At 34.0% G+C, this 12634-nt stretch overlaps 1 protein-coding gene across 10 annotated transcripts in view; it reads left to right on the top strand.

Moving 5' to 3' along the window:
* Positions 1 to 12634, top strand: part of unc79 (UNC-79 domain-containing protein) — a 59696-nt gene that overhangs the window by 14861 nt on the left and 32201 nt on the right. For 6 of the 10 annotated variants that reach the window (XR_015537446.1, XM_022069165.2, XM_022069167.2 and 3 more), the window contains exons 15-25: positions 80 to 301; positions 877 to 1032; positions 3616 to 3733; positions 4171 to 4343; positions 4636 to 4784; positions 5218 to 5375; positions 6223 to 6404; positions 7820 to 8021; positions 8126 to 8332; positions 10454 to 10567; positions 12172 to 12326. Coding sequence is in view for 9 of the 10 variants with exons in the window: in XM_022069165.2 (XP_021924857.1) it covers positions 80 to 301; positions 877 to 1032; positions 3616 to 3733; positions 4171 to 4343; positions 4636 to 4784; positions 5218 to 5375; positions 6223 to 6404; positions 7820 to 8021; positions 8126 to 8332; positions 10454 to 10567; positions 12172 to 12326 (1836 nt within the window). In the remaining variant the exon portion in view is untranslated. The remainder of the gene's footprint in view (positions 1 to 79; positions 302 to 876; positions 1033 to 3615; positions 3734 to 4170; positions 4344 to 4635; positions 4785 to 5217; positions 5376 to 6222; positions 6405 to 7819; positions 8022 to 8125; positions 8333 to 10453; positions 10568 to 12171; positions 12327 to 12634) is intronic. The other 4 variants (XM_022069173.2, XM_022069168.2, XM_087357352.1 and 1 more) reach the window with 3 other exon arrangements.

The raw sequence follows: 12634 nt of genomic DNA, 5'->3' as shown, positions 1-12634 counted from the left end.
AGGTATTTTTCCACTTGTTTGAAAATCAGTTTATAATACAGATTGGCATTAAAATGTATTTATATATATGTATGTGTAGATGGAACTACAGGAGGTGGAGAAGCATAATGGTGTGCACACTTCTTTGGCAGAAGATGTTAGTCAGCTACTAAAGTTAATGGTGTCATCTTCGTGGGTTGGTTCCCACTCATGTGCCTCCAAGAATGATTGTGTATTCTGTGAGTCTAGTGTCATGTGGCACCAGTTAGCACTACAGCTGGTAGAGTTTCTATCACCTGATCATCCAGTCAACCCTCCTGATGTAAGTAATACTTCTACCTCTATTAGTCACCAAAGTTCAGAATTTTTAATAAAATATTTTATATGAATAATGCAGTATTCCCTTGCTAAATGTAGGAATAACATTCCAGCAGTCTGAATTTGGCAGTTTCCTGCCATCAGTAGTACCAACAATGCAGTTGTGTTAACTTGTGGTAGAAATATTAGTTGAGAGGTTCTGATTGATAAAATATCTCTGGAAAACATGCAACTTCTGTTCAGATAACTTTTCAATAAAGTGGAAAATACTAATTTAGTGACTGTAGAGTCCATGCTTCCATTTAGGTTTCATGGTGACACTGTTAAATTGTTGCTTGTATTTGTGTGGAATTTGATATTATGTTTTTAATAGGTCAAAGAATTCACCTGGATTATGTTTTCTGTGTTTAAAATTACAACTTCAACCTTTGATGTTATGGATAACAACCTTTAGACATTTATTCAAAGGATATATAATGTTATGGTGTAATAGTCATTTAAACATTCTTTTACTATTTATTCTCAAAATGTGCCACATCTAATTGACCTCTATAAGAAATCATCTCACAATTATTACAGTCATATATAGAGGAACAAGCTGGTGAAGAAGGTGGCCACGGACGCAAGAGCCCACCAGAATCGGAAAAGAAGTCAGAACCAAAGCCAGATGTTGTGATCAACATGCCAATCCCCGAGTTCCATAGTGTAGGTGTGGTGCTGATGCACGTGCCTCATGTACGTCCACTCTGCTTCTACTTGGCACAGTCTTGTTCTTTATTTGCATCACTGGCTGCTGTCTATGCACTGGGAAGAAAAATGACTTTTGTAGATGCAAAATTCCTAGATACTGCATTAAAATAGACAATTTTACTGTAATAAAGCAAGTAATATAAGAAATAAGAATAAAATATAATCAGTTTAATATGTGTGATTCTTCTGTAAGAAACTTTAATAGAAACAGAGAAATGTGGTTTTGAAACATGTGTGTTCACATTCAAAGTTTCTCAGCACTTTCTCATACTTGAAATGGATTATGACAGTTTCCTTCTACTTGTTAATCGTAGTCATCCAGTGCCTCCCTATGATACTGCATAACATGCACACTTAATACAGTATTATTAAATAACTGACAAATATTTTCTATCACAGTAACCTTATAATTCCATACAGATATAAATAAAAGTCAAAGTTTACTTTGAATGTGTCCTGTCTGCAGAAGAAGGATTTATGTTTATTTCCAGTGGTGTGAAAACTGATATTTTGTATCTACAAAAGTTCATGCAAAGTACTTCCAAAGTAAGGAGCTTCTCATTTTTGTGTCGCTTTGTGAGAATGGTGCCTTTAATTTGTTTTTTGATCATATTACCATCATTAAAATGACGTTTCATCTTTCTTATATGTATTATTCACACAACCAGTTTTCATCATCATCACCACCAGTATCAACAGCAACATTATTCATCAAACATGTGGTTTTGGAACAGAAAACAGTTTTAGAACAAGTAATATCCTGTAAAGTCAATAAAAGCTACAATGAAAAGCTTCCAAAAAATAAGGCCTGAAGGATATATATATATATATATATATATATATATATATATATATATATATATATATATATATATATATATATAAAAGATAGGCAACAAGTATTTTGTTCATATAGTGAATTCCTTTGGCAAGGTAGCAACTGTATGGACAAAACATTTACGCCCATGCTTAATCATATTAGCTATTCTGGCAACTTCCTGGTGAAATCTGTAGTGATTTACAAAAAATTTATTTCATTTTTTTGTAATTTGTAGTTTATATTAATACTACCACAGGAAATTGTCTTTATGTTTGAAACTTACATTACATTTGTACATTCTAGTTCAAGCTAATTGGAAAATGTTTACAAAATTAATGTCCAAACAAAGCTTTCATGAAGTCTGAACTATGTTAATCATTTAACAGTTTCTCTTTCATCTTTTGTTGCTTATGATATATTCCTCGCATATGTTTTGATTGGCTTCTGTTAAATTTTCTCTTTTATCTTCCATATCGTGTGATACTTTCTTTGCATTTGTTTCTGTTTTTCTCTAGTCAATGTGCCCCTGCCTATCTGTTTCTTCTTTTCTTCTCTTTTTTACCCTTTTCTGTTTTGCTCTAGTCTGATCTTCCTGTGTTCTTCAGTTTACTCTGATCTTCTCTTGTATCTCTGTTTCTTTTATGGATTCTCTTTTTCTTATACTGGTTCTTTACTGGTTTCCTTTTAGTGTTTTTGGTGAGTTTTTACTTCCCTTTGAAATAGTTCCACTGTTGTTATATGGAAGAAAACCTCATTTGATGGCAAAAGCATTGTAATGGCCTTGTCTTGTTCTCACCTGTAAATTTTTGAAACAAATCTCACTAGCTGGTGCAGAAATAACTGTAGCTCGTGCTGTGTCTGATTATAATAGAAAATTTCAACTGAAATTCTGTAAATGAGGTATATAGGTAACATTTTTATGTGTTCTGCAACTTCTCATGTAAGCTTTGAGTTTTGTTGTGATATTAAACAGATTGACCCCACATGGTTTTATTCCTTCCCCTCATAAATTCATAGAAATCGTTCTCATCCGAAGGAATGTAGACTAGAATGGATGTCTTGTGATCTTGTAAAAATCAGTATGAAATTATTATGTTTTTGCACAGTGAGAATAAAATTCACATACAGTGGGAAGCTGGTGTCTACATATGTCTTGTCTGTGGTACTAATAAACAAATTTTAGATGAATTCTCTTTTGATTGCCCACACCCACATTTGTCCAGCACTTTCTGTGGTACTAATAAACAAATTTTAGATGAATTCTCTTTTGATTGCCCACACCCACATTTGTCCAGCACTTTTCATATTGGTTCATATTGGTGAAGTATAAGCTTTATTTTATATGAAGCTTGAATTTATCTTTCTAGAATTGTTATTTGAATCATTTTCTACATGGAATTAATTAAATGAAATATAAATTAAGATTATGCATAGTGATGTATGTATTGTGCTCAGATTTACAATACAGTTGCATGTGCAATAATATACCTGTCTACAGTAAATGAACATAGGCCACTCAGGTATGTAAAATCATAAAAACGTGTTTCAAAATTACATGTCCTCCAAATTGGAGTACACTTTCCAACCCTGTTTTGACTGTTGCTTGTAGTATAGTATCATAGACAGGGATTATTATAGCCAAGTATAACTGAATTTGGTTATGTTAACTTCAGTAACATGGCCTTAATGAATTACAGCAGTATTATATGCAGAGTGTAAAAAGTAGTGAGTACTTCCTGTATTTACAGATAATGACTGCAACTGTTGAGACTGTGACTGAGCAGCTGGACCTTGCACCTATTATCCCTGCTGAGAAAGTTGTTGCTGCAGTAGCAAGAGCCGTCACCATTACCGACACTGATGTTGGTAAGTAGCAGACTTATACGTAATAACATGTAACTTAGTAAAATATTCCACAGACTATGAGAACTGATTACTTTTAAATGTAGATTTTGTTTATATTACGAGTCATATTTATTATATTATGTATGTAAAACAGGATATGCCTTTCATCTGGTTCATATTAATTGGCTTATGTTTCGTGTGACTAAAGGTGTTGGATACCATTAGCTCAAACAAGATGTCAAACACCAGCTGCCTACCAGCTTTTATGGGATTTTCTTTTTAAATACATTGAATAACATTAAATGTTGTTGATTTTGCAATATTCAGATGACAGTTTCAGAGATCTTTTGTTTCCTTCATTTTATCTAGACGTCCTCATGCATGAATGGAGAGAGGATATTTTTCATTTATTCAAAATGCAATCCATGAATAACCTAATCTGTAATTGTGAACTGTAGCAACAGCTACAGCACAGGTTGCTCGCCCAACTCTGGTTGGAGAGAATGATCAGCCAGTTGATCCTGGGCCTGAAGAAATATTGGATGACTTTTGGCACACATCTGTTGGGAAGTTTCGCTTTACACTAGATGAACTGCCTCAGCATTTACAACTGCTCCATGAGCTTCTCAAGGTTAGTCATATTTGCTTAAATTGATCCTTTATGTTGTTTTGCTGAGCTACTATTTCAAGTCTGATGAACACTATTAGAATCATTAAATTAATTAGGATAATTTCTTATATTTATTCTGTTTATCTAAAGTGTGGTAGTTCTGAAATAGAAAATGTCTTGACATAGTTAATATATTTCAATTACAAGCATCTAGACAAATTCCATACTTAATACCAACCTCTGCTAATTACTTGGAAGCTAACTATTTATTATCTTCTCCTGTTTTCTGTTTACTGATATTTGTGTTGAACAGGAGCTGCCAAATGTAGATGAACCAGACATTTTATACTACATGCTGCAGTGTCTGCACATACTCTGTCTTCATGGTGATGCACTCACCAAAGCATCTAAAGATCACCTGGGATTTATTATTTGGTGTCAAGAAAATTTACTCATTAAAAAGTGAGTTTATACATTTGTTAGCCTGTTATTTATGTACAATTTTTTCAGTAGCTGTAATGAATGTTCTGTATAAATATTTTGCTCCATAGAGAATGAATGTATGCAGCAAATTTTTAATTCATTGAAATGTGCAGTAGTTATATAAACATTTAATCACTGGTTGCATGGGTATATACAGACCTTAATTCATTCTTGTATTACAATGAAGTAAAGGCATTGTACTGACCTTTTGTTGGAAAAGAGAAAGAACTTGCTTTCTAATGAGAGAAAGCACAACTAATATTATTAGTTGCTTGTTAATGAATGGGATAAAAAATTAGGATATTATGAATTTTACAACACACCTTCGTTTATCTTCAGTTCAATTTGTAATGTAATTTTAGACATTTACTGATGTTTGTGGCAAGCTAATGCATTTTTATTCTTAATACAGCCTTTGGGACATGTGTAACTCGGAACATTCACACATCTGTCAGGTGTGTGTACCCCTTCTTCTTCATTGCATCACGCTTCCATCTGGATCAGATGTGTTCTGGAAAGTCATCCAAGAGGAGTTTCACAACACAGACTGGAGAGTCAGATTTGTGGCAGGTATGTATAATCATTTACATTCTGAATCAAATACATAATAATATTATTGACTACATGTTGGTAAAAATATGGGCAGAACTACCTTTGTGTCCAAGTACTAGCAAAGCCAGTAAGTACATTACAGTCTGTATAATGACTAGACTATGGACTGAATTGCCAGGGTGTGGTTCCTGGTAGGGCAGGATTTTTCTGTACTCCACAGTGTCCAAGCCAGTTCTGCTATGAATATGGTCCTCAGCGAGTTCCATCAACCTATCAGCCTCACAGTTTGTTCTAAGATTTATGCCTTTTTATCTAATTTCATATTAGACATTGTCCATTGTCTTAGTTTATATTTTATACGGTGTTTTAGAAACTTACTGTACTCCGATTTTCAGGATTGTTAAAATGCTGACATGTTTTTTTTATTTCTTACATTATACTCCTGTATTTTTTCTTTATCTTCCAGGTGAACATTTTTCAAAATGTTTTATTTCTCAAGCTCTGTATCCTGATAATTATGTATAATGTTACATTTATGTGTTGTTTGGCTGCTCCATTTCTAATAACATCTGGAGGCCTCTTCATATGCAGGAGTTACAAAAATGAAAGCTTATCAGTCAAAGAAAATCTGTGTTATGATGTTGCTATGGCATGTATTTGCTTGAAAATGTATAACATTGTCATAGTAGATGTTGACATAACATGACTGTGTGTGTGTGTGTGTGTGTGTGTGTGGCAGTTTATGCACAATTCAGCTGTTTATGCATCACACTAATATGCTGCTAAACCGTTAAACTCAGAGATAAAGTCAGCTGCATATTACAGTGGATTAATATTTGACATTTGTTTTATTTTCATAATATAGTCGAACGAGTAACTGTAATTGCTCGATTCATGGACTCGACACCTCTGCGGAGTAATCTTACCCTGCAAGCAGCTTTAGCCAATGCTTTCTGCTACCTCATCTCTAGTATGGATGACATTAATGTCCATGTGGCTCAGCGGGCAACACTGTATCTTGGAACAATCCATGATAATGCCATTAAGGTAATAAATTTGCAAAGACCTGTATCATTATGATAACACTACACAGCCTGTACTCATTTAAGATTGACTGATAGGAATTTGAAGTTTTAGTGGCAATGAAAATGTATATTTTGGTCTTCTGGGTTCAGGCCTTGTTGTAGTCTTGTAGATCTGAAGGTCTTAATCTGAAAATGGAGGCAGTATATTTCTCATAAATGCTGGTAACCATTTTATAAGTGTCAACCCAGAATACTTGTGGAGCCATTTGTTTTTAGAAATTATTTCATTTGCATATTATGTCAGCCCCAATTAGAACTATATGTTTGTCACCTGCAGTAATGTGAATAAAGTGTATGAAGTCAGCACGGAATCTTTTCACAACCCATTCAAGTTAAAAGTTGTTTAATATGCAAATTAGAACTTCATCAGAACAGCAGGAAGAAAATTCAACAAGTCAAGAATTTATGAGAAGTTGGGACTAATGTGGAAGGAAGCATAGCATTTGCTTGGAGGGATTGAAGAAAACCATGGAAAGTCTATGTCATGTCAGATGGTCTGTGACACTTCTGAACTGGATGCATCCAAGATGCAATTCTGATACATTACTGTTGTGTTAACTAAAGTGTTATACAGGACCCTGCAGAGAAGACTGACATATTCATAATGAATTGTTCTCAGTCTACTAGCCATGCCTGGTGGTTGATTGGAGGCACAGCTGGTAGCCCGAAAAGAATTTGTTATACTTAGTAGCCGTGAAAGCTTCAGATCATACATGACAATTTTATGTTGGGTATTATACGACAATGTAGGGAAAGAAGAGGTTTTCAAGGCTGTAGGTAGCATATAGCATGCATGGGAGTTGGCTGGGACACACATGTGAAGGTGAGGTTTCAGCAAAATGGTGCCACATCACATACTGCATAAATGAGTGTGGAGAAATTGTTCGAAATGTTTCTGCATCATCTCATCTCCGTTTTGTGATCTACACTGGCCACTAAGATCACCTCAGCCCCAGAATACTTTTTGTGTGTTTGTCTGATGAGTAGTATATTTAAATATATGGCCCATTGCTTTGGGTGAACTCATGGGCAGTATCAGAGAAGCAGTTTATGATGTATTACACTGTATAGTGGATGATTTCACTGATTGTCTTGAAGAGAGCATCACTCCAGAAGAACACTATATGTATCAGACTTAATTTTAAAGATTTTTCTTACATGTTAATGTGTCTGTTTATGTGATTTACTTATTGAAACAGAATTTATACATGAATGAAAATAGTCAGCCTTTATACCATACCCTGTATTACCATGACATGTTATTTCATGATTGTGTGCATATCGACTCTATTTTGATAGAACTTATGTTTTGTTCATATATATTTAATTTTCTAGTAAATTTCCTGATGTACTGATTCACCTTGCATGTGTTTGCAGTCACTGATGGTGTCACTGGAGACACAGTTTGACTCTGTTATTGTAGATCGTCCAATGGTGCTACAATCACTCTATCAACTTCACAACTGTCTTAGTGACAGGAAGATTCTTACCTGGGAGTTTTTCCTCAATCGCTTTGATGCTCTTTTTCTTGAAGCACAGATTAACCTGGAAAAATCTGGAGATATTGCATATCTGAGAGGTATTATGCTGTTTTTATAATTTCTTTTGGTAATCATACTTACAAATTATAAGTAGCTAAAATACCTGGTCTGTCATATATCTTGTTATTTTTTTTCTGTATAGATCTTCGTAACACAGACCTCAACAGTGAAGTATTTATCCGTAAACTTCATCGAGCACATGAGGCTCTGTCTCAACAGTCACAACACTCAGATGGCAGTGGGTCTAGTGGTGTGAAAACCCTTATTGCTAGTTTTGGTCAAAAATGGCCATATAAGAGAACTATGTCTGCTCCAGCTTCCATTGTGCCCAGGCAAGACACCAAGCAAGGTGAGTATCTGAAGCCCTGCACCACAGAACCAGTCAGCCAAGTACACACAGGTATGTTAGATGTAGAAGTAACTTGATTTTCAGCATATATATGCTTTTCATTGTTAAAAGTCTTTCCAGGTATTTTTAATTGATGACAATATGAAGCCTTTCACTAATCCATTTATTTTGAAGACAGGAAGAGTAGCTCCTGTGCATATTCAAAGAATATATGTGGTAATTAGTCATGTCCATGTAAAAAATACACATTGATCATATAGTAATAAATTTGAATTTAAACTTTTTATGTTTATGTTATGTTATAGCATTAAGAATTCAAAGGAAACTGAACATTGTAAATTATCCATGAACTTGTTTCTGTCATATAGCTTTCCAAGATGTACAGTATTTTGAGTGGTTAACCATGCATATTTTTCTGTGTCAAAATTGTGTTATTTTGATGTGTTTGTTCTGTATATCCTTCACTTTCTTAACCCTTTGCTGTACATAATGTAGTAGAATTAAAATTTGTTCAAGTATTAATATCAGTGTTATACTACACTGAATAATTTAAGGCAGTGGTTTTAGAACAATTTGAGAGAAAATGTATTGTGTGAATATGCATCTGCCTGTAGGTAAAGCTATAACAGTCTGTGTTAAAAAAAGAGCGAAGTCTTGCTGTTGTTAATTAAAACTATTGTAATCTTATGCTGTCATTGTTTCATGTGTTCTGTGATACATTCTCTGTATCAACAGGAATTTGTTAGAATGTGTGTTTACATTCTAATTTTATAACTTTAATTTGAAATTGTAACTAATTTTTTTATTAAGTGGAGAGTTCTTAATGTTTATAATTCAGTTTAGAAGTGCTATGAATTGTTTTTCATTCATATAATATACTTCATTTAATGAAATATAGTAAAAATCTTTTATTCCATACTTAAAGTTAGAGGTAACTGTATGGTGAGTTTTTAGTAGTAATAATACAACAGGACTACTTTGAAGAATACATACTGTGCATATTTGATATACTTATTCAGATTATTATTTGAATTCCTGTGGATCTGATGATACAGATGCATGATTTCTGTGGTAAATGTCTCATATTTGAGGCTGCTCAGATTTATTATAGATTTTCCACAAGTCTTTTCTTCCCTCATTTGTGGCCAAGGTAATACTTTGAGAATGTAAGGAATGCCAGACTTGGGTCATATTTGGAACCCACATTAAGCTGCATGCCGTTGCTGTCAGCCACCCTTCCTGTAATCAGAGGCGGTAGAGTCTGCTGTGGCTACCACCCACCTCAAAAAAGGATTTATTCATCCTTGCTGAGGTTGGCATTGGCCAGCAAAGTTGAATGAACTGGACTACAGCTGCGGGCATCAGACATATCATCTTGTAATCGTTTATCATTTTCAACAAGGTTATCTGCTAATTTCAGATTGAAATTGGAATTTTAACATTTAGTGTAGCAATGTGACATAAGCTACACAAGAAAAATTTGCAGAGCAAAGGGTTAAATATCTATATTTATCTTTAACCTCAGCTAATTTTAGATGTACTGAAGTGTCACTGAGCACCAACCTGTTCTGTTGCATACCTTATACCTTATGGTAAATATATTCACAGAATAGTAACAAAATATGTTCCCAATATTAGCCTTAAAAGCTACATGCATACTGAATTATTGACATAATATTAAGTGGTGAGTTCTCTAACCACTTGTATTATTGTTAACATTTCCTGTGGATTTTTACATCAAAAGGAATAGAATATAATGATTTTGATAGTGTGGGTGTTAATAAAAGTTGCAATTAAACACTCTATATCAGAGAATAATTTGTATTTATATGTGATTGTGATAATAAAACATGATCACTGTATGCAGATAAATGTTAAAAGTGGTAACATATATCATGGTTTCATTGTATTTCTTTGGTTAAATATATAATTATGTTTTATTTATTTTGACAGTAATAAATAATATTTCTTAATATATTAGGATCTGAGAGTCTGCTTTCAGATGTATAATGTGGATTATTATGTGGCTTTTAAGATCTGTAGTTAACCCTAATTTGGTATAGAAGAGCACTCCCAGACCACTCTGTATGTATGTTGTTTGTGTGACTGATTAATTTGCAGAAAAGGAGAAAGTGTACAATCGTCAGTATTCTGCACCAATCCTCAAGAGGAAAAGTTCCCGGTTTGGACTTGGTCAGTTCCTAGGCTCAATCCCTCCTAATAACAGTGTGCCAGGTAGTGTGTAGTTGGTAGATGTAGTGAACAAGCGTGACTTGGCGTCAACCGTGCTGTAATACGGTAATGTTTGCGGTGTTGTCCGTCCTATCTCTTTGTATTTGTGCTATGATTGTTGCATGATGTAGTTCATAGCAACTTAACTTTATGCAGACAATATTTGTTGAAGTATATAGCTTCAAACTATAAATCTTTATAGCAGACAGTTTACTTGGGCTTTCAGCACTGTGATTGCTTTCACAGCATTGTGTTGAAACTGAAATAAAAGTGCTGAAAATGGAAGTGATAGGTTCCTTTGAAACATTGATGTCCTCATACAAGATTGCAGTGTCATAACCCAGAAGGCTACAATCTCAATTTTCACCACTGAGAAAACCTTAAATCATGTATAATTAGTTTTATGTTTGTGGTTGAGTTAGTTATAAATCATTAAGGACCTAAACCTGATTCTGTGCATTTTCCTTGCAGCTTGGGTAATAATGATTATACTGTTTACTCACTGACCTGTAACATTACTTACTTCATCTAGCAAGATAGCTGTCTTCTATTTATCATCTTACTTTCAATTATTTGTCCTACTTGTCCTTATTACAAAGCAGTACAAAACAACATCAAATAGTTTAAAATATATCAAGGATACTAAACAGTTTGTGATATGAGCAACAAGGGTTTACAGAGGTTTGCTGTTTTTTGTTTCTGGCAGGTTTCACTGAGTTTGAGTATTCACATATTTGCTTATGAGCATTGCCTTTTGAGCTGAATGTTATTCAGAGTATGAATAACTTATATTAGGTTTAAACTTTTTATGCATGTGTTATCTGTTGTTTATACTTAAGCTAGAAATGTAGTATTCTGCTTCATTTTACAGTAAGGTTCACTGTGATAAGCATAAAGGTAGGATGTTGAACCTTGTTAAAGAAAAACGAGCACTGTAAAGGTTGGAGATAATCAATAATTGCAATACTGAAGTGAATTTCTAGCATTTATATAGAAGCATCTTGAACTAAAGTGTTTTTTTTAATTCTTCTGCTTGATTCTTCTTCTACTCTTTTAGATACTGGCACACATCAATAGCATGTACATACCTAAAGTATGTTTACAGTGTGATTGTAGTAGTCTGAAGCTAGTGCACATTATGTTACATTAACTTTATTATTCATCTGTGCTATCTGAGCACAAGATTAATTTTATATCATACTGCCATGTGTTATCATTCTGTTAGATCCAGTTAAGTATTTAGAGAACTATGATATGTTATTGGTCATACAAGTTGTATTCAGGAAGAAAGAGGGATGCTTTGTCATTTGCTGATAAATTTAACCTTATTCATAATAATAAGACTGCTTATCCTGTTTCAGAATTTTTACTGTTTCCCTCATGTTAGACTTGTAATTGATAGTAAATACGCCACAAAGATTTCTTTTCCACTTTACGAAATTCATAGACTGCACTTTTAAAAGAATGAAATTGTAAACAGAAGAAACAAATAACATTCTTTTGTTGAGTATCATCAGCTGGGTATTACAGAATGATGGACATAACGGTCACATTCTTTTAACATTGACAGCAGTTTAATTGGGGCCTAATGGTTGATTTACCTGCAGATGGACATATTCAGTCATTGAATGCTGGTAGTACTGGTGATGATGGAAACTTGGTTGGTTTCATACATCACATCATTGACTTGGAGGAAGCTGACAGAGAGACAATGCATCTGCTGGTGTTCCTTCTCATGCAGTTTCTCTCTAGATCAGACCAGGTAACTGTAGATACATACATACGTGTTATGTTTGCATGGTTACTCGGACAGGAAGTAATCCTCTCTCCTCTTGTTAGAGAAATATTCTATTCTGCGGAGGCTATTAAATATTTTGTGGACTTGTATTTCGTAATTGTATATGTTGAATTTCATGTTGGCTTGATATATGAAAACTTCAAAACAGGTCAGAAGTGAGTAAAGGAATACTGTAACAAGTTGGGTCCTGCACATTTATGTCCCAATATCTACACATGACACAATTATTCAGTTGGTTTTAGATTAGCATGCTTGATAGGTCCCAGAGCAGA

The sequence above is a fragment of the Zootermopsis nevadensis genome, unplaced genomic scaffold, assembly GCF_977971745.1.
Source record: "Zootermopsis nevadensis isolate Lab colony 2312 unplaced genomic scaffold, Znev_1.0 Znev_ptg000028l, whole genome shotgun sequence".
Taxonomy (NCBI): Eukaryota; Metazoa; Arthropoda; class Insecta; order Blattodea; family Termopsidae; genus Zootermopsis; species Zootermopsis nevadensis.
This window is presented reverse-complemented; position numbering and strand designations above follow the sequence as displayed.